A 25166-nucleotide genomic window follows, 5' to 3' on the forward strand; every position below is an offset into this window, starting at 1 on the left:
TAGTAGATATAACCAATGCTGCTCCATCTACTATCAGTAATTTTATAGCTCTGCTTTCCTCAATGCCATCATTTACCTGAAGAGGTTTGCAAGCTCCTTGCTGTTTCTGGATGGGTACAAAGGCCCCTGCCTCCATCACGTCAACAGTATCCCAACCATGTATGAGCTAATGTATGCACTGTTCTTAGAATGCTTCTTGTTTCTACTCAGCACTCCAATCCACTTGTCTATTCCAAATTCCAGCATCTTTCAAGGCTACCTCCACCATCTACCCCCCCCATTAACACTTCCTTCCAGCCTCTCTTCCAAAAAACTCAACATCGGGATCATTGCTGACTACACAGTGTCTAGTAATAGTATTGATTTATTTTGAGCAAGATGTGGCATCTTAATAACCAAGGAGTGAGTTTTGGGGAACACAGAAGTTCTAAAACAGCTCTGAATTGTGGTGCACCAGTGACAGGCAATAAAGACCTGGTCTTCTCTTTATGGTGACCTTATCAAGGGCCCACACTGACACATTTGAGGGGAAGTGACTACTAATCCCAGGGGGCGCCTCTGGAAATCTGAACCTACTATAGCACACTGGACACTCCATAACCCTTAGCCTTCTGCTGCTCCCACTGAAAAGCCTAGGAAGGTACTTCCCCAACAAGACTTTGTGTTCTCATTTACAAAAAGGAGTGGGGTATAAATACTGGGGGCATGCCATGAAATGTAACTGATGATGGGCTTTAGCCTGCTCCAATCACAGCAAGTGTTTGCTCTCTATGAGAGACCTCGAGTCCTCAGCAAAAAGACCCTAGAACTCCATTCATTTCCCACCTAACCTGCAAAAAAGCTGCTGTTCACAAGAGACTTTTTTTTTCCCCTGTAAAAAGAATCCTTGGTGACACTGTTCAGAGAAATGATATTCTATGAGTAAACAGCCTGTGATTCCATTTTTTAGCATTTTTACCAAAAACTAAGGTTGTACCAATACATATTAACTGATGTTATTTTACACAGTTGGAAAAATAATTTAATGTTCTTATCAGTTCTAAGTGGTATGGTGGTTTGACTAAGAATGGTTCCCACAGGCTCATATATTTGCATGTGTAGTCACTAGGGAGTTGCACTCCTTGAGAAGGATTAGGAGGTGTGGCCTTGGAGTAGTGTGCCATTGGGGACAGACTTGGAAGTTTCAAAAAGCTCACACCATGTTCAGTGTTGCTCTCTCTGTCTCTGCCTGCAGATCAGGATGTAGCTCTCAGTTACTCTCCAGGACCATGCCCGCCATGCCTGCTGCCATGTCCCTCACCACGATGACAATGGACGAAGCCTCTGAAACTACAAGTAAGTCCCAATTACATGCTTTCCTTTATAAGAGTTTCTGTGGTCATGATGTCTCCTCACAACAATAGAACAATGCCTAAGACAGGTGGAGTAAGACGATATTCACATAAGAAAGTCCAAACTCAACTTTATGCGATGAGAAGAAAAATATTACTCCAGGCCAGGAGTCTGAACCCAGAACCCACACTAGAACTTGAAGTCAGTGCACAGCTTAACCCTCATCAGAGAAACTTGTAGTAGATGGCAATTAACCCAGAGGCCCACAACTGGTCAATGTACAGAGACTAACTGACATCAGAATGCTCAGCCCCAAACGGGATGTCTACATTACATCCCTCCCACAAGGCTCAGGGATCTATTGGAAGAGGGGGCAGAAACACTGTAAAAGTCAAAGATGGTAGGTGACTTCAAGGGAGCAGAGTTTTCCAAACACAAGGCACATGAGTGTACCAACTCGCAAAGATTGAGACATATGCATAAGACCTGCACAGATGCAAGCCAGACAAAAACCCCAGCATGGAAGAGGAGAAGCCAGCATGAAGTCCTACCTGTAGCTGAGGAGCTATCTACATTTAATTGCAGCTGGGAGAAGGAGTGTCCGTTTTCTTCAGTTGAGTTAACACTCAGGGGAAGTCCCACACCCAGGGTAGTCAGTCAACACAAACTAGACTAAAAGAGTTTTTAAAGAGAGACACAGAGAGAGAGAACATGAAGTTGAGGGACAAGAGGGACAATTTGGGGGGAGTTGTAGGAGGGGAATGAATATGATCAAAATAGATTATATGAAATTCTCAAAGAATAAATGAAAACATTTTAAAGTTTAAGGGTAGATATGGTGGAACACAACTTTAACTCAAGCACACGGTTGGGGGCTTAGAGGGAGGTAGGCAAATCTCTGTGAGTTTGAAGCCAACCTGGTCTACATAGAGGGTTTCAGGCCAGCCAAGGGTACACAGTAAGATTCTGTCTCAAAAACAAAATAAAATAAAAACAGTTCAAGATGCTAATGTTAACTATATTAATGTACATAGATTTGATCATTAATTATATGCTGAATATTTAGATACATACCTAATAAAATTGTGCCCCCCCAATTTTCATGAGTATATGTACATGTGTGTGTGACTGTGTATGTGTGTAAATGTTTCATACAATAAAAAAGAACATAGTCATAATTTTAAACAAAAAATAATACTCTGGATATTAAAATGAGGAATAAAGATCTGGAGATACAGAAAGCGCTAAGCATAGCCATGAACCTGTCACAACTCATTAACAAAGTTGTCCAAAATCAAACTTTAATACCAATTCTCCTGAGAAAAAACAAGAAGTAAACATTCAAGCTTTGGAGTTCTGAACACTGTCCCTTAAGCTCTTATCCAGAACGGGTAGAGAGGAACTTGTTCAACACACTAAATGCATTCCTTGGGGTAATCGATAATTTAAGATCTTGCATCACCCTAAGCGCTAATGCTAACAGATGACATCAGCCTCCAAGTCTCAAATGGCATATGACAAAGCCCAGCCTCATGGCAAGAACGCCTCTGGCTAAGGAGAACCATCCATGCAGTAAAATGTCTAAGAGCACTCTGTGTGTGTGTGTGTGTGTGTGTGTGTGTGTCCCTCTCCCTCCCTCCCTCCCTCTCTCTCTCTCTCTCTCTCTCTCTCTCTCTCTCTCTCTCTCTATCTATCTCTCTCTGAAACTATGAGCACTGCTTATTGGGGTCAGATGAGACCACAGTGCCATCTCAGAGCGAGAGTAAGGGTGGCACACTTAACAAGCACAATCTGCCATGTGCAGGGTATACAGCATCCCCAAGGTGATGACTACTCTAAACAAAGTATGCTGTCCACCAGCACAAAGAACAACGAAGACACAGTTCTCTGAGAAGTAGCCTTCCTTTATATATTTTCATTCAGAATGTGGCTTGGGAAGAGAAGCCATCCACTACAATGCCATTAACTACAAAATATTTTAATTTCTTAGGAGAGCAAAAGGTCCAACCTGTAAAAACCTGTTGTTCTCTTGGGCACTCAAATGTCTAGCAGACTCTAAAAACCAGGCCAGACAAAAATGGGGCTGAATTCAAGCCCTAAAACTAACAGGCTGAAAAAGTCACCTCACTTTGGGAACTGGGTATCTTCTAAACTAGGGATGGCCTGTGTGGCAGCTCTGACTGACTTTCTGGAAGATGGAGAGATGAAAAGACAAACTTATCCATTCTTCCACTGAGTCATTTAGCCAGGAGATACATGGTGGTGTCCTGGATCCCACAGAACTTTGCCTGGCAACTTGGCTGAGTCTCTTGGTGACAAACAGTTCGTTAGATCGCTTCACTGATGTAACTGCTCTATATAGCCACCATCCTAGAGGAAAATGCACAGGCTGGCTTCCCTTGAGTCAGAGAGATATGCATATCACCTGCTGCTGGCAAAGCCACTGTACAAATCCTCAGGTGGGGAAGTTCAACTCAGCGCAGCAAGAAGACACAGAGGCAGCCCGGACATCCAGAAGACCACCCAGATTCCTCAGCTGGCTTCAAAGCTTCTTCCATATCTAAAAGGCCTACATTAGACTTAAAAATACACTACTAAAAAAGTTGTTACTTTAAACAACACAAATACATTTTTATTGTAGTGTATTTGAAAACATGATAGAGAATTCAATTTAGTTCTAAAGAATACAGATTGCTTTGTCAAATCATGCTTTTAGCAACAACACTGTCTCAACATAGGACAGGGCAACACGGAGTTGTTGGCAACTGGATTTTTCTTCTGCTTGTCAAAAAAAAAAAAACAACATGAAGTGCCTTTTTCTTTCCAAGATCTCTAGTGCTCTCTAGTGGTCATCCTTAAGAAAATTAAATCCATCTTTTCTAGAACTTTAAAACTGGCAGTTGAGCCATTTAACTTATGATCACTGGAAAATATGATTTTTTAAATTATGGGGGGATTTTTAAACCCAAGGTTTCTGTGCATTAGAAAGACTACAAAGCATGTACCAGGTCATGTAAGTCCCTACCATCCATCCATACCACTGGGATTGGATCCATGTGCCCATCATGGCAGTGGTAATTCACTGCTCTCAGAGGATAGGCCACCAAAACACAAATCTGGAGGGGGGGGGGAGTTGGTGACAAATTCCCTAAGTTTGGTGACAAATTTCCCAAGTCATGGGATAAGGAAGTCCCTGGCTAAATTCTATAATTGTACATCTCCTTTTAAAATGTTTGGGATCTTCATAACCTACAGCTGAAAACATAAGTTCCCATGAACTGCTTATAAGTCAAATTGAAAGAAGCAAGAGACTATCAGATGTCTCATAATGTTAACTCCTGGGGCTGGAGACGTGGCTCAGTGGTTAAGAGCATTGGCTGTTCTTCCAGAGGACCTGGGTTCAATTCCCAGCACCCACACTACTTCTCACAACTGTCTGTGACTTCAGCTCCAGTAGATTCAATGCCTTCTTCTAGCACCAGGTACACATCTGGTACACAGACATGCAAGCAGACCAACACCCATGCACATAAATACATGAATAAACCAATAAATAAATAAGCAAATGTAAATTTAGAGTTATGTATATTAAAAAATAACTGCGTCAAGAAATGAAAGGTAGGTCTAGCTGTTGTCGCTTGGGAATTTTTGTTTGGTCAGTTTGGATTTTTGAAATAGAGTTTCTCTGTGTGACAATAGCCTTGGCTACCACAGAACTCACTTTGTAGACCAGGCTGGCCTTGTGAAATGGAGGTATTTTTTTAAAGACATTGTTTTAAATATTAATTTTATTTTTTTAAAGGCTGAAGTTCTGAATTCTTTATGAATCCATTCTTTATTGTACATATTTATGAGGTAAGTGTGATGATTTGACACAAATATGCAGTTGTAACAATCAAATTTGGGCAGTTAGCATTTCTCTGTCCTTAAACATTTATGGAGTTTCTGATTTCCTCTCTTCTAACACAGAACATTTTTCATCTATTTTGAAAAACAATAATTGAGCCAACACGATTAATTGTAGTAATCTGCAAATAGGCTGGCTGCCTTGCAGGGAAACTCGAGTTATTTAACAACACTATCAGACAGTACATAACCTTTCTCTTGGCTCTGTCTTCCCTACACCCTTGTGAGCTTGGGAAAGAGGCCCCCACCCTCCCAAGACCATGCCAGTGGTTTCTAAGCCATGAGCATCTCACACCCACCACTGAAGATTAATTAAGCACACTGTGGTTTTTAAAGGTGTGTCCAGTAGCAGCTAGGCTTTGTTTCGGACATAATGAAAGACAGGGAAGAGTAACTTCGTTAATTAGCGTCTGAGTAGAAGAGCAGATTACAGCATCGTTTTCCACGTGGCTAAATGAAAGAAACGGGAGAAGGGATTACGGTGTTAATTCATTTGGTTCTGAATATGTTGCTAGTTAAATAGCTGAGGGATAATTACATCCCCAAACCCTTCCCTGGTTTAGTGTCTTAAGAACTGTGTTCATCACCATTAATTATCAGTGCAAGCAGCTACTGATGAAACAGATGTCAAATGTGGGGGAAATAAGTATAAAGTGGCAGTCTAAGAGGCGTACAGCCACGCCTATACCATGATGTCATGTAATGTCTTTGTGCTTCTAGCACTCTTAAGGAGGTAAAGTCCACACAAGTTTCAAGATACAGGCAATTTTAGATTCACGAATGCTAAAACCTATCAATTTTGGAGAAAAGGGCCTTTAAAATGTTACACTTCTCTAGCTTCTTCGGGTGAAAGCATTTTTTTGTGTCACAATCTCGACACGAATTCACTGTGCACTTTTATCTTAACATAAATGCTCCTTCCTCACCTCTTTGCATTGGGACAACACCCCTCTTTCTATTTGGATTTTCTGTGATATGAGCAAACAGAACAGTCAGCCATCAGAGGCTGCATGAGCAAGACCTTGGGTTGAGTTATCCAGAGGTTTATTTCTAACTCTGTGGGCCCTGCTCATTGAAAGGCCATAGCCCGTCCTACTGAGTCTTAAGAGGAAAAAGACAAGGAAGTGGTGAGGAGGAAAACGGCAAAGGAAAAACTAAGACTGAATGGGAACTATCAACTTCTGTAAATGAGGGTTGGTATCGTCAACTTGGCAGGATCTAGAATCACTAGGAAGATTTGGGCATGTCTGTGAGGGTAGGTTAGCTTCTGGACACAATGGTGGAGGGTATTCTTGTCTACTGAGGAGGGGAAGACCTGCCCACTGTGGGTGTCACTATTCCGTGACTGGGATCCTGGATTGTAGAAACTAGAGAGAGAGCCAAGCAGCAACAGGTATCCATGGCTTTCTGCTGAAGGTGAAATGTGGTGTGACCACTGCCTCAAGCCTCCACTTCCTCACTTCTCCATCATGATGGGCTGGAGTCTTGAACTGTGAGCCAGAATAAACTCTTTTTCCTCTAAGTTACTTTGTCGGGTATCTTATCACAGCAACAGGAAAGCAACCAAGACAGTGAGTAAATACTTCCTGGGAGCCAGGCACTGAACTAAGCACATCTTACACCTTTACTCCTGTTACATACATCCTGGACAGGCACCTGGATAAGGCACCAGGGAGCAAGTTATCAAAGGAATCACCTTACTACAAAGTGAAAGAAATGGACCATTTTTGATGGGCTGCTTCTGTGCACGTCACCTTCAGCATTACATTTACTAGTGTTTTTTTTTTTCCAAACCAATAATGTCTTGCAGAATGTCTATGTTGAAAGCATTTAGGTCTTACTATTCTTTTAGAAAATGATCCAAATGGATACACTAACTATATGCTTAATAAACAACAACAACAACACACAATTCTGGGGACCCAGTAAAATGGCTCAGTGGGCAATAGTGCTTGCTGTTCTCTGTGCCTGGCAACCTGAGTTCGATCCCTCAGACCCACATCATGGAAGGAGAAAACTGACTTCCACAAGCTGTCCTCTGACCTCCATGTGCATGCTATACTACAGCATGTGAATTCATGCACACACATTCACACAAACAAATGTAACAAAGCATTATTTAAAAAACACTTTTGGAAATGTACCTCCTTCGTTTGTAGGTAATTTATTCCCCTATATTCAACCTCACCTCCCCCTGTAGACCTGTCCATACATTTAATCATCCATCGGGATAATCTCAATGCTGGAAACATCTTTAAATTTAAGCATTTCACTCATCTAAAATGAAACTTGTAAAATGGCACTCAACACCACATATTGAGTACAATTTAATACAACAAAATGCTATTTTGCTCTAGCAGAGTAAAAATATTTTAGTCACTGAAAATACCCAGGGTCTGTAGGTACAGTTCACCAATCATGTGCAAAACCTCTAGTTTAGTCTCTAGCTCTGAAAAAATAAAAAGCATCTTATCTAATGGTCTATAGAATCCCTAGGTCTAAGGAAACAGAGTTTTATTTGTTATGATATAAACAGACATATATTTTGGTTGAACAATTTGATAACTATTTTAAATCTTAGCATTTATTATTCAAAAATTCCCTTTTTAGGTACCTATCTTACTGAAAATAAAACACTATGATTTTAATATTTTTCCCGTTTTTGTGTTAGTCAGTGTTTGTCCCTGTGACAACTATCTGAGAAAAACAACTTATGATGGGAAAATTGCATTCTGGCTTACGGGTGCAAAGGCTTCAGTGTGTCTTGGTAGAGAGGCCATGGTGAGCTGATCAGAACATGTCCACCAGGAACTTGTCCATCAGGAACATGCCTACCATGAACACACCAGTCAGGAACACGCCCATCAGGAACATGCCTACCATGAACACACCAGTCAGGAACATGCCCATCAGGAACATGCCTACCATGAACACACCAGTCAGGAACATGCCTACCATGAACACACCTGTCAGGAACATGCCCATCAGGAACATGTCATCAGGAACATGCCCCCATCAGGAAGCAGAGACAATGTGTGCACTCTCTGGATTCCCCCTCTTTTCCTTTTATTCTAAGCCGCCCTCCAGACTACAGGATGGTCTGCCCACATTCAGGATGTCTTCGCCTTAGTTGGTCCTCTCTGGAAACCACTTCACAAATACAGTTTCCTACATACTTATCAATATGATCAAGGAGAGAATTGAAACCAGCTGCCATCACCATTTCCATTAATAACAACTAAATGAATTATAGTCACACTATAATTCAGTCAGGCTATCTTGGAACAGACAGTCATCAGAAGGAACAAGATTCATTCTAATGGTTTTATTATCATAAGTTATGGATGACAATGGGATCGGCTGTGATGTTTTCAAACATGTGTATGATGTACTTGGATCCTATCTGCCCTATTCTTATTACCTTCTCTTGTCTCCCTCCTACTCCTGCTATCTTCCTTTTCCCCGCTAAGTCCACCTTCTACCTTTTCCTTTTTATTTTTAATTGGTAGCCCGGCATCTTTCACCAGAGTAGCGTACAGGAGCATGGACAATCTACTAGTGGATACACCTGAAGAAAATGTTTTTCCCTCCCTCGGTAACCATTAGCTGCCTATAGATCCCTGGGGAAAGTGGGGCCCCGGGAGTCCCTCGCCTCCAGCTACTGTTAACAATAAAGATAGTGAGTTGCTATATTAAGTGCATAATTAACAGAGCATATGATCACAATACTGTAGAATGCATACAGTGCTCACAGAGGCCAGAGGGAGGTATTGGATCCCCTGAAACTGGAGTTACAATTGTGAGTTGTCATGTAGGTGCTGGGAACTAAACCTGGGTCCTATGCAAGAGCAGCAAGTGGTCTTAACTGCTGAGCTATTTCTGTAGCCCCCCACACACACACACACTGCTACCCCACCCCGACTCCACCGTATTTGTTTTTTGAGGCAGAGTCTCTCCATGTAGCCTAGGATGGGCTGTGACTTAGGGTCCTTCTGCTTTTTTTTACCAACCACTGGGAGCACAGGCACGTACCAACATGTCAGGCTCAGAAGTGTATCTTTTTCCCAAAATAGTTTAGTGGTTTCATTGTTCTTTGTAGAACTAGAGCTTGAACTGAGGACTTTGAAACCAAGCAAGCACTCTGCCTGTCAGTGTATTTTGTTGCTGTTTGTGGGGAAAGTATCTTGATTGAATCCTTGGATGCAGAACAGCTATGTGGGGTCAACAGTACTTGCATTTGTACCTGGCTATAAATAATTTTAATTCCTAATGGTTTTCTGATCTGAGAATATGATTCATTTACTACTAAGAGAACCTATCCTTCAAATAGGTATTGAAAATGGCAGGAAAAACTGAGCTATTTTAAAACAAAATTAAGATAAAGGTATAATAGCTACTAGGTTTCCTAAAATACCATATAGTTTTCACTTATGGAAATTTCCCATAAAAAAACAAATCTGTCAACATGGACCTTCATTGCCAATAAAAGGTCTTTAAAGAGTGTAACTTCCTGAACAGCTAAGGGTGTCCCTGCCCAGAGGTCTGCCCTCCCTTCCACACATGGAGGAACAGCCATACCGGCCTATCTGCCTGGCGATGGCCACTCCAGGAGCTTCCTGCCTTTTACTTTTACCTCTGGATTCTGAGTTATACCCCCCCCCCATAACAAACGCAAAAGGCCACCTTCTTTTGGAGCTTTTATTTCTTCATGGAGGTATGATAACATATGAGAAAGTGCATGACCTCAGAATACAGTTTGATGGGCTTAGACAACTGCGCATGTATCCATCAGTGCAATGAGCACTGCCACCCACCCCCTGCAGAATCCCCTCTTGTCCCTCCCAATTTTACTTTCACTCTTAGCATCACCAACCCGATGTCTACATATTAGCTTTACCTAATGCATACATCATAAAACTGAGGTAACCAGTATCTTTTTTTTTTCTCTGCCTGCCTTCTTTTATTCTGCATGACTCTTCTGAGATTGACTGCTATAGAAGTTGAATGGGGTAGCATCCGCGGCATGGATGTACCATGGTGAGTATGAGTGAACACTCAGAGGGCTATTCTTAAGGTGGGAGGACATATGAGTCTGTGTTTATTTCTCTGTGTCCTTCCCTCTTATACACTAATATCCTTACAGTTTATTGCAGGCAGTCCCCTCTCCACCACTGAACTCTCGGTCCCTTTGTGATATATATGGTGGTAGGATTAACCACAGGAAACTGTCCATGGTAGACAAGTCTCCAGCCCCTGCACTAGATAATATTTAGTACTTTTTGGATTGTTAAATGTAATCAGAGGTACACTAAGTGTCAGACGTATATTAGGAGATCACAGACTGTCACCAAGAGTTCTGTACTGTGGGCCACACACTACACTGGCAACAGAGAGACATGCCACATCCATGTCCCCCTCGCCCGCCCCCCTTCCCCACAGGCAGCAATTACTTTTTGCAAACTAACTCTTCTGGTGAGTGGTGGAACCAAAATCAGAATCTAGATCTAGAATGTCATCACATACTCTTAAACACTATGTTGTAATACTACATGCTCTTCCTTTAAAAACTGGCCACATTTGATAGTTTTCTAAAGTAAACATTTATCAAATATGGATATGGGCAAAGAGGGTACAATTTATTCTTCACAGAGGAGCAATCATCTGTATGAAACGACTTCCCTGTACACTCTGAAATCAAAGCAGGCTAGCTTGTCCTCACAGTTTTAGGCTGGAACTCTAACAGGGCAGTTAAGTCTCTTCACTTGGGGCCTCAGGATGTTATAGTAAGGTGTCCCTTAGAGGGCTTGTTGGGAGCATGAAGATGCTTGTGCCCACAGATCTCCTGGAAAACCAGGAATGGTAAGCACCCAGAAAGGGAAGCATGTATAAATTGTTTTTCCAGAAAGCTGGGGACTGGAGGTGACAAATAAATAGCCCAGTGATCTGCACCTTCTGTTGCGCCAGGCCATGTCAAGCTCCCACCACTAGGACCAGAGGTGGCTAACAGCCCAAATGACTTCTATGCTATCTATGTGGCCGAGACCAGCCCAGATCCTTTCATAGGCTCTTAAGCTAATGCAGGCAGCCTATCTCCAGAATCCATCCTCTTGGAAGAAATGACATGTACCCTGAGTTGACTTTCAGTATAATCGTGCTTCCTTATCCTAGGAATTGATTACACCAGGAAACCTTCCCCCAAATTATACTGTGTTTAAGTATAGCTGCAACAAGAAGCACGACACTAGAGAAATTCCCAGGAATCCACAAAGATGACCCGGCTAAGAATCTAAGCAATAGCAGAGAGGGTATCTTAACTGTCCTTCCCCTGTAGTCAGATTGATGGCTACCTTAATTGTCATCATAGAACCTTCATCCAGTAACTAATGGAAGCACATGCAGAGATCTACAACTAAGCATTGGAATGAACTCCGGGAGTCCAGTTGTAGAGAGGGAGGAATGATAGCATGAGCAAAGGGGTCAAGACCATTTTGGGGAAACCCACAGAAACAGCTGACCTGAGCAAGTGGGAGCTCACTGACTCCAGACTGACAGCTGGGAACCAGCATAAGACCAAAGTAGGCCATCTGAATGTGGGTGACAGTTGGGTGGCTTGGACAGTTTGTAGGGCCACTATCAGGGGAACCAGTATTTATCGCTAGTGTTGTTCTTTTGCCGAAGCTTCGGGCAATGAAACACCATCCACCACACTCAATAAACCCACATGAAGTTTATTGGGAAAGGGAGCAAAGGGAGGGGAGCAGAAATGGAAAGAGAGAACAGGCAGGAGGCTCTTGCTTATATAGGGAACGGGAATGGTTTATAACAAGCCTCAGCAGTTGGGGACGATGAAACTGAAGTCATGGAGCTGCTGTTGACCCAGCTCCTCTCGGCCCCAGTTCCACATGGTTTCTGCATGCAGAACCCTTATGCAGCCACCTAATGCATGCATGATGCAGCCATGCAACCTTTGACAGTTGTCAGTGAGGAACATCAATCACCTGTCAAAGATGGATCCTGGGGCAAGGTAAGGGAGCCTGGAGAAGAGCGATTCTGGGGTGGGGAAAGCCTGAGGATTAGAGAGGCTCCTTGACCAGGAAAGGTTCCCTAAGGAGAAGGGAGTGACAGGCGGGTGCTGAGGAGAAACCACGGGGGCAGAGGAAGGAGAGGAGTCAGGTTGCCTAGGACCCGGGGAGAGGGAAAAGCCAGGATATCAACAGGTAGTGCTTGACACTTTGCTCAGCCTAGCTACAGTGGGGAGGGCCTTGGTCCTGCCTCAATGTGATGTAACAGACCTTGTTGATTCCCCATGGGATGTCTCATCCTCTCTGAGGAGTGAATGCGGGTGGGGTGAGAAGGTGGGGGGAGCAGGAGGACCGAGGGATCGGGAACTGGGGTTGGTATGTAAAATAAGATTGTTTTAAAAACAATAAAATATATATGTATATATACTCACAACCCCCCCACACACAGGTTTTCATTTTCCCCTCTTTGAGGTTCATTTCCCTGCCAGCCTACGCCTGAAGAGAACCCCCTCACTGGCTGTCCACAATGGCTCCCACACACAGCTGTGTGGTACTGACAATCACGTTTAGCTGGGCTGGGTGGGGAAGACACCCAAGCCAACATGAGGCCTCTCCATCTCAGCCAGCTCAGGGTAGAGGACCTCAGTGCACAGCAGACTGACTTCAGAGCAAGCATACCAAGAGAGCCAGGCAGAAGTTTCCAAGGCTTAGTACACCCTTCTACCAAGCTGTGCTGGTAAGTGCATCCACAAATGCCCAGCCTCATACAGAGGACACACACAGCCTGTGGGTCACAAGATGACTGGTGAAGTCACACTGTAGGGGAGGAAGCACAGTGAAAGATGGTACAGGGCTATCTTAGAAAACATACTTTGCCACAGCTATGCTCTTAAACTGCTACACTTGGGAAAGATCATGAAGACACCAAAGGTAAAGACTTCAGTCGGAAAACCCTTCTTGGCATGAACAGCATCCTTATTCGTAAGTGCTAGAACACAGGTAGGTTTTATGAGGAAAACTAAATAAGCAGATTCATTTTGCAAGTTTGTTTTAGTTGAAAGTTTTCTGACTTGCTACAGGATTAAGGACTATTTTAGAACCCCTTGTAGTAAAGGCACAACTCATTTGGGCCACACAGACCCAAATGAGAATCACCAGATAGTCTTGCTAATTATGCCATCCAAGGAGATGCTAAGAATCTCCAAATGAACATTATGGGTATCATAAAAATGTAATCTAACTGGTTGAGGAACCTCCACCCCTTAAAAAGTATCTTATGGCCGGGCGGTGGTGGCATGCACCTTTAATCTCAGCACTTGCAAGGCAGAGGCAGGTGGATCTCTGTAAGTTCAAGGCCAGCCTGATCTACGGAGTGAGTTCCAGGACAACCAGGGATATACAGAGAAAGCCTGTCTGTACACACAAAAACAAAAACAAAAAGTCCCTTATAAATATGACCATCCCACGAAGTTTACATCACGCAGGCATTGTGTCAACCATACCTGGCTTTGCGAATGTGCAGCTGAGGGTAGTGGTCATGCCTGTGACATATGTATACTGCAAAATCTTCATCATAGGTCAAACACGGAATGTTCCCCACTTGGTTAAATACAGTTATCAGAGTTGAACCTAAATCACAGGAAGAAATGTACCCTTTAATCAAGGGATAACTTTAGGTTTTCAGGACAAACTGTGATCCCTGTTCCACTTGGAGATTTATAGGCTGTAATCGAGTACAAACATGACACTTAGAGTCTGGTGACCAATCTCCTTTCCCATCCCCAGGAGTACTACACTTCAGCTTCTGGGGACACTGGCCTTTGAGGACCTTACCTAGGCTCACATATGAGGGCACAATGAGAAATATGAAGTACAGTTCTGGTACTGCCTTGAACACAGTCCTGGGGAGGAAAGACAGGGAGGGACAGTGTTAACAACAGAGCAATCACATTCCCTGTCCCTGAAAATGAGATGCCTGGAAAGTCACATGGACTCAGTCACTCCTGCCTGTCAGGGCCAGAGCATCTCCTAGACAATGCATCTCCTTCCCCTCTACTTTTCCTTCCATTCCAAAGAGCTCCCCTCCCGTCTGTCTGGGGGAGGTCGAGAGAATAAAGGGCATGATGTCCAAGCAGCACACCAGATTTCTGCTGACATTAACCTTTGACCTGGCATCTGGATGGTCTGGTGTGACATTACAAAGTGACTTGAAAGCTGAGCCACCCACCCCCATCCCCACGGCCTGCACAAGCTGTCAGAGATGCATCGCCATGACTCAATGGCCCTGCTCATCATCTTTTCACACACCCTTGTTATTCAGGATGCTTCTGCAGGCTGTCATGTCAATACGAACTTCTAAAGAGAAGACTTTAGAGGAAATGTAACATTGTGAACACATAAGTCTGGGAGTCTTTACTCTTTCCTGACCACCCCGATCCATTTCTTTAACTTACGGCACTACCTGTTGGCCTCAAATGATGGCAGTTAAACACAGAGGCTCTATAGAAAATGGATTTAAAGAATTAGATTATTTTCTTTTGGAAATACTGCTGCTATTAAGTTAATAGAGAATTAATGTTACAATGAACTATAAGCAAATTAAAGGCTCCATAGAACTCTGTGTCATTCGAAAAATATTCCGTAAGGCCTCTTTCATCACGGCTGTCTGTAAGGTGCCGTCCACTCACCGAATGATCTCTTTGAGGCAGCCTGTGGCATACTCGTCCACGGCCACGAAGAAGTGCATAAACAGTGTATTCAGAGGCTGTGGGAGAAAATAGAAAGTGGGAAAAACACTGGACCAGACACAGCAGGGCTCAGAGCAGTCCCCAAGGGCAGAGCTGGCCAGCACTTGTGGGTGGCAGCTTACGTCAACGTGACAAGACACCCAGGTAGCAGTTTGAGCCCTCTCGTCACTTCATTCACTGCCTTCTGTCTCACCAACTTAGAATTATTCAAGGAAATGAGGATTGTGAGCCTAGGGTGCCCAGCCCTTGCTCCTGCCCTCATGGATGAATTGTGGGTAGGAAAGAGCCTGCAGGGGAGTGAAATCGATTATGGACTCCATAGTCTTGCCTTTGGGGGTGTCTATGCCAAGTGAAAAACAATCACCCTTTCCCTGGGGCTCCTGAGCCAGCAGCTGCTACTCTATTCATGGGACACGAGGGAGAGATTCTCTTATGAAATTGAAGGATGGAAGGCAGATGCTACATTAGGAATCCAAAGGCTTTTTTGTTCAACATTCCCGGAGTCCAAATCAAATTATTGCTCCTGCTATCCAGAAAACCTGGGAGTTAAAAATGCAGAGAAGATTCTCCCATGGCTTTTGGCAGTTTTAAAAGGGCTTTGTCCTCTGACTTTTGGAGATTAACTGGCCTGAATAACAACAGTGTTCCCTTACAGCCATCTCTCAGTGACTGTGTACATTAGCACTCCACAAATAAAGGAGATGTAGCCGACTGCTGAGTACAATAAGTGCATTTCCACTGGGGAAGTGGGAACTTCCTGTTTCTTGATTTCTTAGTAAAGCTGCTTCTCCCTCCGAGTCAGTTCGGGATGTTGGCTCCGGGACCTCTGCAGATTCCGAAATCAATGAAGCCCAACTCTGGTCCCTGTACCAAATGGTGTAGTATCTGTGTGAAACCAGCACGTCTCTGATGTACATCACCTATTGTGTTTAACAGAGTGTAAACATGATTTGACAGGCTGTTCCACCGTGTTGTTTGGGAATAACAAAGAGAAGTTCTGCATGTGTTCAATACATGTACAATTGTTGAAACACTTTCTATTATTAGTCACTTGGATTTATGGTGTGGAACCATACCATATGGTTATGGAGAGAACTGACTGTAGTTTTCTAGTAACTTTGGGTTACCAACTGCATAACCATGGTCTGTCTCCACTCCTGTTGTTGGCTAGCCTGTGACTTGGAAGCACTCAGAGGGAACTGGCAAGAGAAGAATCATGAGTTTGACCTGGGACCTTGAAAATTCTCAAAAAGCATACAGCACAAACTCCAAAGTTCAGATACCAGGAGACTACAGTTTATATGTATTAATGCTTTAATCCCAAGCTTTCTCAGCATCTGCTTTGCACTGAACAGGGCTGGCCTTGTAGCACACAGCTTACTGCTTGCTTGATTTATCTAGATAATTTAGGATTTACTCTCTAAACATCTTCAAGGTAAAAAAAAAAAAAAAACCATTACTTCAGTTCAAACGCTAATGGAATAGAATATACACTGAGGACTAATTAAGGCTTAATCGATGCAGCTCAGCAGAAAAATAGTGTAACTCACAAATGCAACCCAAAATGTAATTCCACATTTTCTAGAAAACAAGTTTAAAAAGAATAGGACCGGAGCTGGGGAGATGTCTCGGGGGCAAAAGTGTAAGGATCAGAATTCAAATCCCCAAAAGCCACATAGAAAAGCCAGACGTGTAGCACATCTGTCTATAATCCTGGCATTCCTACAGGAACGTGAGAGGTAGAGAAAGGCAAATTCCTGGGAGCTTGAGGCCCAGGTGGCTTGGCATATGCAGCAAAGAAAGAACAAAATGAGAGCCTGGCTCAAATAAGGTGGGAGGCAAGGATTGACACCTGAGATTGCCCTGACCTCCACAAGACATGCTATAGCATGTACACACCCACATTCACACATACGAATGTGCATATACATACATACACATATGAATGTGCATTTATACACAGCATAGTCGTAAGCTCACATACACACAAGGATGAGGAGCATGTTCATTACATAACTAACACATAATATGAAAATCATTGTAGTTGATTATTTATTTACTTTGAGACAAGGTCTTGTGACAACGACCTGGCTGGCAGTCGTTCCTACTACATAACACTGTCTAATTTGAACTCACAGGAAACCCTACTGCTTCAGCCTTTCAACTATCACTTGGATTGTTAATGTTAAAAAAAATCATTAATGGCATATTTCGCAGTTTTTCCTTCTAAGTGCTTCAAGTCTAGTGTGTGATTTATATTTGGGATTCGGACAAGCTAACATCAAATCCATAATGGCTACCTGAAATCAAAGGCACCACACTCCACGAGGGCATTTTAAATGTTCTATAGTATGACGAAGTCCAAAGCTCAGTTGTCATTCCTAGGGCAACCACTAGGTGACAGGTGCCTTCCTGGGATATCACAGACCTCACACAAGGACACACAGACATCTGTGGCGTATCTAGGTATACATACCTGACACACCAACTCTTTGCTTCCAGCTCTTGTTCATTTAAGAGCACAAGGTGGGTGTAGGGGGCAGCTGGCTGAGGGGGCCACCATGTACCCCCACCCTGCATATTCTGGCCCCCTTGCCTCCAGCATCCTATCACTGTTTTTAACGTGTTATGATGCTACTGTGATGTGCGTGCGTGTTGGATTTTCTCCACCCAGAAACTTAAGTAACACCAGTCTGACACCAGACCCTCCCTTCCACAGTCAGGTTGTTCTAACAAACACGCCGTGTGATTTTCTTACTGTGCATGGGATTTCACTGTCAAGTTCCTGGAACACCGGCATCCAGCTGTCCTGATTGGCAACATTCCAGTTGGGATAGTCCAAGAAGATGGCATGGGCCATGATCTCCTCCTTGTCATTGCAGAGGGTAACAGCAAGGTTTGCCTTTTCTCTGTGAAAATGATGAAATACACACATGAACAGAGACAACCTCTGTGGGCCACCGTCTCCTCCCTGGGCTACTAGAGCTCTGGAGCTGCTTCCTGAGGTCTGTTTACACCTGGAGTTGGGGGAATGATGCTTCTGAAAGTTTGGGTGTGTTTGTTCCGGGTATAGGAAGACATCAATCAAGTATCTATTTAAAATTATGTTTGCACTTTATCACAGTAAATATCTGATAGCCTTCCCTTGCACACTGGGTAGAGTACCATTCTATTGCACACTTCCTCCACCTTCTCTGAGGTAGCAATACCACTGTGTTGATCTACACGCAACACAGTTACAGTGACCAACTGTCCTTTGCTTACGACTGAGGTGATACTCAGGGTATGAGACTTCATGCTAAAAGCCAGCACATTCCTGGGCAAACTGGAATGGGCTGGTCTCCTGTGCACAGTGGCAAAGATGCATTTAGTTCCAGCTTTGGGGCATTCTTGTGTAGCTTTTCCCAACCCTGAGCCCAGGTCCCAAGGCTGAGTCACATAGAATCTGAAAAACTGTAGTCACCAGTTAGCCTTCTATTGCTGGGATAAACACCAGGACCAAAAGCAACCTGGGGGAAAGGGTTAATTTCACCTTATACTTCCAGGTCATAGATCATCACTAAGGGAATTAAGGGCAAGAATTCAAGGCAGGAATTTAGAGAAGAAACCACAGAGAGTTGGCACTTACTAGGATGCTCCCAGGCTCACATCCAAAACTCACCAAAGCTCAGGTACACCCTGAGTTTTTTTTTCCTCTCTCCTCCCGCTTCTTGCCTCCCTCTGTCCCCCTCTCCCCCCCTTCAGATTTTGAACCTGGGGCCTCACCAATGCTAGACAAGTAGTCTATAACCAAGCTATATCTGTATCCTTCAGCTATTTTCCTTTAGTTTAAGGTTATTTTTTTTAAGTGTGTGTGTGTGTGTGTGTGTGTGTGTGTGTGTGTGTGTGTGTGTGTGCAGAAACCAGAAGTTTTGGGTCCCCAGGAGAAGGAGTTAGAGATGGTTGTGAACCACCTCACATAGGTGCTAGGAACTTAACTGGGTCCTCTAGAAGAACAACAAGTACTCTTAACTGATGAACAAGCTCTCCAGCCCCAAACCACCTGTCTCATTCCAGGCCCCACCTGTGTACAAATGGCGCCACTCAGTGTTGTGTGCTCTTCTCTGTAGTGAGATAGTCCTTCTGTAGCACTGACCACGCCCATTGGGGGGTGGAGCGATGGGCGGAGGTGACCTGAGGAAGGAGGTCGGAGGGGGCCAGGAAGGCGCTCTCTTTTCTGGCGTGACTCGGACAGGAGAGGATCGGGTTGAATTTCCTGGTGTTCATCTGTCTAGGTTGTAAGTTATTTCTCCCTGAATAAACATCTATTCGGCCTATTTGTTTATCCTGATCCTTATTTACCACAATACTTCTCTGTCAATTGGAAATCAAGGAAATGCCCACAGACGTGCCCCCAAGGCCAAAGTGATGGAGGCAGTTACTCAACAGAGGATCCTTCTTCCAAGATGTGTCAACTTGCAACAAAGATGAGTCATCAGATGCCTGAAACAGCTGCAGAAATGGAGACCCAGGGGGGTCTTGTGTAAGCTAAGGTTTCCTGGCATCTTACTGATGAGAAACAGTCTTCCAGCTCTTACTGTGGTCTGCTGTCCCCAAGGAACTTTCTCAACCGGTCTACCTACCTGCCAGCCTGCCTTATGGCACAACAAGGGACAAAAAGAAAGGTATGATTCAGAGGCAGTACCCAGTCAATCACATGAAGAACATGCATGCAAATTGAAAGGTGATTTTCACTTGCTCAGCTGAATAAAATTAAGTATTATCTTAAAGACACTTTTACAATCAGATGTCAGGATTTACTGTACCCCTGATAACCCATGACTGTCAATTTTTTCCTTCCCAACATTGTACTCCCTTTCTCCACAGTAAATTCTCATTATTTGGCCCAGGTTGACCTCAACTTCACCATTCTCCTGCCTTAGCTTCTCAGTGCTGGGATAACTGCTGTGCCTCAGCATCTCTGGCTCAGACTTCTCTGTGTCGAGGGTTACTTTTACATTGAAATTTGTACGCTGTGTATTTTTTAAGTGTAAGTGCAGACGCTGGAGAAACGGCTCAGTAGTTAAGAGCACTTGTTGCTCTTGCAGAGGACCCAGGATTAGTTTTCAGCCCACATGATGGTTTACAACCAACCTTCACTCTAGTTCCAATGCCTCTTCTGACATCTAAGGGGACCAGGCGTGCATGTGGTGCACATACACACATGCAGGGAAAACACTCACATACATAAAATAAGTGGATCTTAAAAAAAAAGAAAGGAAAGAAAGAAATGTGAAGTTCAGAATCCATACTGAGTCCATATTGTGTGTAACCCTAGTTTTTCCACTCGATCTCAAATGATTTGAGTGAAACAGTTTTACACACACACACACACACATACTATACTTTAGCTTCATAATTTTCTCTGAATCAGTTCACATTGGGCTTGAATATTTTAGCAGGAAATTTACATCACAAATGAGAAACCAGTTTCCTCTGCTATCGGCAGGAAGTAACTATAGGAACAAAGACAACACATTTCAAACTAAAATTGTGTAAGTGTGTACCAGGTAAAAATCTCTTTGAATTCCATTATATGTAAGGAAATCTTTAGGAAAACGTGGCCCTTGGGATGTCAATCTTAGCACCCACAGCTTCTGTTCCTCCTCATGGGAAGGTACATATAGCAACACATATCTTCCCCCCTCAGCCATGGGGAACTGAACCAGGATACACATGGCCCAAAAGCCCGACCCAAGCCAAGGCTAATGAGAGAAAGGCCCTGTAGATGTCTAGAATATAGTATTCACAAAGGGATACACTGACAAGAAAATGAAAGCCCATAACATCTTAATTCAGCCAAGACTTTGTGTCCTTTCTCTCCCTCTTTCCCTTGCCCTCAGTCTCTGTCCTCTCTCTCTCTCTGCCCTAGGCCATAACTTATAGCTGAGAACTATGCCTCTAGTTCACATGAGAAAACACCCACCACACAAAGACCCCACACACATCAGATATGATGATCACAGTAGTGGTGGGAAGAAAGAGGTGGGCAAGAACTGGGGACAGAGAGCTGCCATCGCCCCAGGGAAGCAAAGGACAACATGTTCCTGGAATCTCAATTTTAACTTGAAATGCATTTATCCATGGGAACCTTAGGGTGGTGGTTGGGTTCTATAGCACAATTAACACGGTACCATACTGCACAGACATTATGGATTAAATAAGCTTTTATGGGTTGGCCTGGGAAGCCAGCCAGGAACAACTTTGTTTCAATGGGGAAAATGTGCTACAATTTCCAAATAGCTACCATAATAAAAAGTGACTTCTGTAGCATTATCCTTTTGTGTATATAATTTCCATTTGTTATTGGCCCTTAGTCATTATGCCTTTCTAGGGGCAGATAAAAACCATTCTGGGATCAAAAATGGGGTAAGGAGGACAGATAAAACCCATTCAGGGATGGGGGTGAGGGAGGAAAAGGGTAGAAGGAAAAGGCATGCTTTTAAAAGATGGATTTGAAACTGTTCTCTGTAATAATTCAAATACAAGCTTTAGGGACCTTAGATCCATGTACACAACATGTCTGTGTGTATACGTGACAGATGCATACAGTGTGCGTACTTCACACAAATTACATTAAAGCTCAAAGATATTGCCCTGCAATGGAAACCAGAACTCCTTTCTTTGGAGTAACAAATGTCTCATTTGTTCCATTGGTTTATGAAACTTCCCAAATGCACTTGGTGGGACTCTTGGTGACGCAGCATCGTTTCTGCTTTGTTTAAATGAGTGAGCAAGAGACCTCATATATTCCCTTGAATTCATCACACACAGGTGGGAAGCCAGGGCAGGGTTCCGTCCATCCTGGCCACTATGTGATATCTGCTCTCAGCATGGGAGTTTCCGTTCCTTCCCTTATTTATCTTGCCTCTTTTGCTCATTTTTATCCCAGCCAGTTTTTAGATGAGATCTGTTTTAGTCATTTTCTGCATCTCTGTGAATGAGCAATCTAGGGAAAACACCCAACACACACACACACACACACACACACACACACACACACACACACACACACACACACACCTAAATAGATGAGAAAAGAAATCACTATTTCTAGAAATGTCTCAAAAAAAAAAAACAAAAGGATCAGTCGTTAAGCCCTTAGGTCAGCCTGGCAAAGGGCCAGGAGTTGGCCTGGAAAATGAAAGGGAGGTAGGTTTGGGAACAGATGTTCTCCACGCTGCAGGAAATGAAAATGTAAATTTACCTTCACTCCTGAAAGTACTCTGGCTTCTAAGGCTGGTCACAGAGTCTCCATTTAGAAGGGTTACATTTTAACACAGTTGTTGCTTCTGGCCTTGAACTCTGCAGTACTCCTGCCTCAGTCTTCCAAGTACTGGGATCACCCACACTGTGCCAGCTTGCTTGACTTACAGAATTCCATTTTCACTACACCCTTTCCACATAGAATAGCTGCACTTTCCTATCTTCCAACCGAGAAAGTAAAAATCACTCCACTACCCAGCTTGCCTTCAGGACTAATTGACTGCCAAGTGTCAAGCCTTCAGGCAATTAGCACATGACTTAATTAGTACAGGGTTTGAGAAAAATAGGTTTGTGGAAGCTGTTTGAAAAGGAACAAAAATCTGGAGGTGGGCCTCATTTGTGAGGCACATGCCCTCTTCGGTCCTTGTCTGAATAACCCATGAATGAACCTGCTCTTGAGGACCAAGGAAGAGGTAGCTACAGTCTCCCTGCCCAACCTGCTCCAGCCAGATGGAGTGGACTCTGCAGTTGTAGAAGTGAGGCAGAGTGAAGAGGGACCGAGATCTGGATAGGATGGAGTTGTCGGAATGACTGAGGTGGAAAGAGATGAAGGCAGGCAAATGCCACACTAAGTCTAAAGAATCTGCTCATGATCCAGGGAGTCACATTCCCTAGGAAGACAGATAACCGGATGTGGTGCCAGGTCTGTCCTCAATGTTACATACCAACCACAATCAAAATGAATTTGAGACTTCATAAGATGGAAAGTTGCTATGTACATCTATTGTTTTATCTGTACTGGTTTTTATAAGTGGTCACAGCACCACCTATGAAACGGAATTGTTGTGGAATATTCCTTTATACTGAGTGAAGTTATGTGATTGGTTTAATAAAAAGCGAAATGGCCAATAGTTAGGCAGCATTTGGGGGACAGAGTGAATGCTGGGAAGAAGAAAGGAGGAGTCCCCAGCCAGAAGGAGAAGAGGCAGGATGGGGAGTAAACAGAAAGATAACCAAGCCTCACAAAAGAACATACACTAAAAGATATGAGTTAATTTATGTTCTAAGAACTACTTAGGTACAACCCTAAGCTATAAGCAGAGCTTTTGTAATAAATCTCTGTGTCTTCTTGTTTGTTTGTTTGTTTGTTTGTTTGTTTTGTGAGCTGTAGGCCCAAAAAGAGAAGTCCATCTACACAACATAGTCTTTCTCTGAAGCCCTTTTTGGCTGTCTCCTCATCAAGCTTTCATATACACATGGGTTCTGCCCTTCCTCCCTCCCTCCCTTCCTCCCTGTATCCCTCCCTCCCTCCTTCCTTCTCTCATCTCTCTACAATCTTGGCTTTCCTGGAAACCAATCTGTAGACCAACTGACCTCAAACTCACAGATATCCTCCTGCCCCTGTCTCCCAAGTGCCCAAATTAAAGGTCTGTGCCACCACACGCAGCACACATGGGTCCCTGGATAGGATTCTATATTAACCAATCATGGTCTATTAATGTCTTGGCTGTCTCTATGCTCTCCCAAGAGCTACACCTAGGGATCTTTATTTGAACATGTCTCTATATCATGTTTTCCTTCTTCTAGATTGTCTAGGCCTTTCCCACATGAATTTAATTTGTGTTATCAAGTGCAACAAACAATCCTGGGAGACATTAGGGAGATGGTTGGCTTTATCCATTAATGATTATATAGATATTCACATACAAGAGATAGTATACCTCTTGATTTATGTAATTCTCCTTAATATCTTTCAGAAACTGACATCCCCCAAGAGCACTGGTATGATTATGTCAGTTTTAGACATTCCTCACATTTCCAAACTATCCACAGCAAGTTCTGTTTATGAAAATGCAGTTTGCTTTAGATTTTGATTTTAAGTCTAATGATTATTTTGACATATTCCTTCTGATTCTCTACATAATGAATAAATCACTCCAGACTCAAGGAACACCATGGAAGAAGAGATGGAAAAATTATGAAATCTGGAAAGACGGCTCAGTGGTTGAGACCATTCACTGCTCTTACAGAGGACCTAAGTTCAGTTCACAGTACCACATGGCCACTTATAACCCTCTGTGATATCAGTTCCAGGCAAAATACTCATACACAGAAAAAAATAAAGATATTTTTTAACAGAAGGAGGATGGGGAGAGGTTCTCTGAAATACTGTCTTTTGGACAGGACAAGGCCACTGGACCCATCAACTCCCTGCAGCTATGATTAACTATACAAGGCCAAGTCAACAAGATGAGTCAGCATCCCATCAGGCATGAACAACTGAACTCAGTGGATTAAAAATGGAAAGGGAAGGAGGACACGAAGGTGGGAGGTGATGCTCTAGGGGGAGTAGGAAGAGGGAGCTAGGGTAGACAGGACCAAGATATATTGTACAAAATTGTCAAAGAATACATATTGACACAAAACAAAGAATAAATCATTTGCCAGTAAGTACTCTATTTTGTTTTCAACCATCAAGGTGGACCATTTTATTTTACTTTAGTTTTTGTTATTTTGAGAAAAAGTCTTATTATGTAGCCCAGGCTGGCCTTGAACTCACAATTCTCCTGTCTTAGTCTCCCGAGTGCTGGGACTACAGGTTTGTACCATCACACATGGCATATTTTATTTCTTACTACAATAGTTAAGATGTTCAGCTCAGTGTCAAATAAAAGCCATGGTGGTAGATAACTTCACCCTGCTTATTACAGTAAGAGGCAATCATCTAATACTTGTTATTGTGGCATTAAATAGTTTTATAACTTTAGAATGTGTCTTAGGGTTTTATCGCTTTGAAGAGACGCCATGACCATCAACTCTTTTTTTCTTTTTAAATACTTTATTTATTCATTTTTTTATGTGCATTGGTGTGAAGATATCAGATCCCCTGGAACTAGAGTTACAGACAGTTGTG

At 43.2% G+C, this 25166-nt stretch overlaps 1 protein-coding gene across 1 annotated transcript in view; it reads right to left on the bottom strand.

Annotated features, from left to right (window-relative positions):
• The window catches only part of Cfap61 (cilia and flagella associated protein 61), a 266015-nt gene that overhangs the window by 238785 nt on the left and 2064 nt on the right, over positions 1 to 25166 (bottom strand). Inside the window, exons 2-5 of the mRNA XM_051183146.1 lie at positions 17766 to 17916; positions 14948 to 15024; positions 14094 to 14161; positions 13763 to 13889 (exon numbers count right to left, since the gene is read on the bottom strand). Coding sequence (XP_051039103.1) covers positions 13763 to 13889; positions 14094 to 14161; positions 14948 to 15024; positions 17766 to 17916 — 423 coding nt within the window. The remainder of the gene's footprint in view (positions 1 to 13762; positions 13890 to 14093; positions 14162 to 14947; positions 15025 to 17765; positions 17917 to 25166) is intronic.

The sequence above is a fragment of the Phodopus roborovskii genome, unplaced genomic scaffold (assembly GCF_943737965.1).
Source record: "Phodopus roborovskii unplaced genomic scaffold, PHOROB, whole genome shotgun sequence".
Lineage (NCBI taxonomy): Eukaryota > Metazoa > Chordata > Mammalia > Rodentia > Cricetidae > Phodopus > Phodopus roborovskii.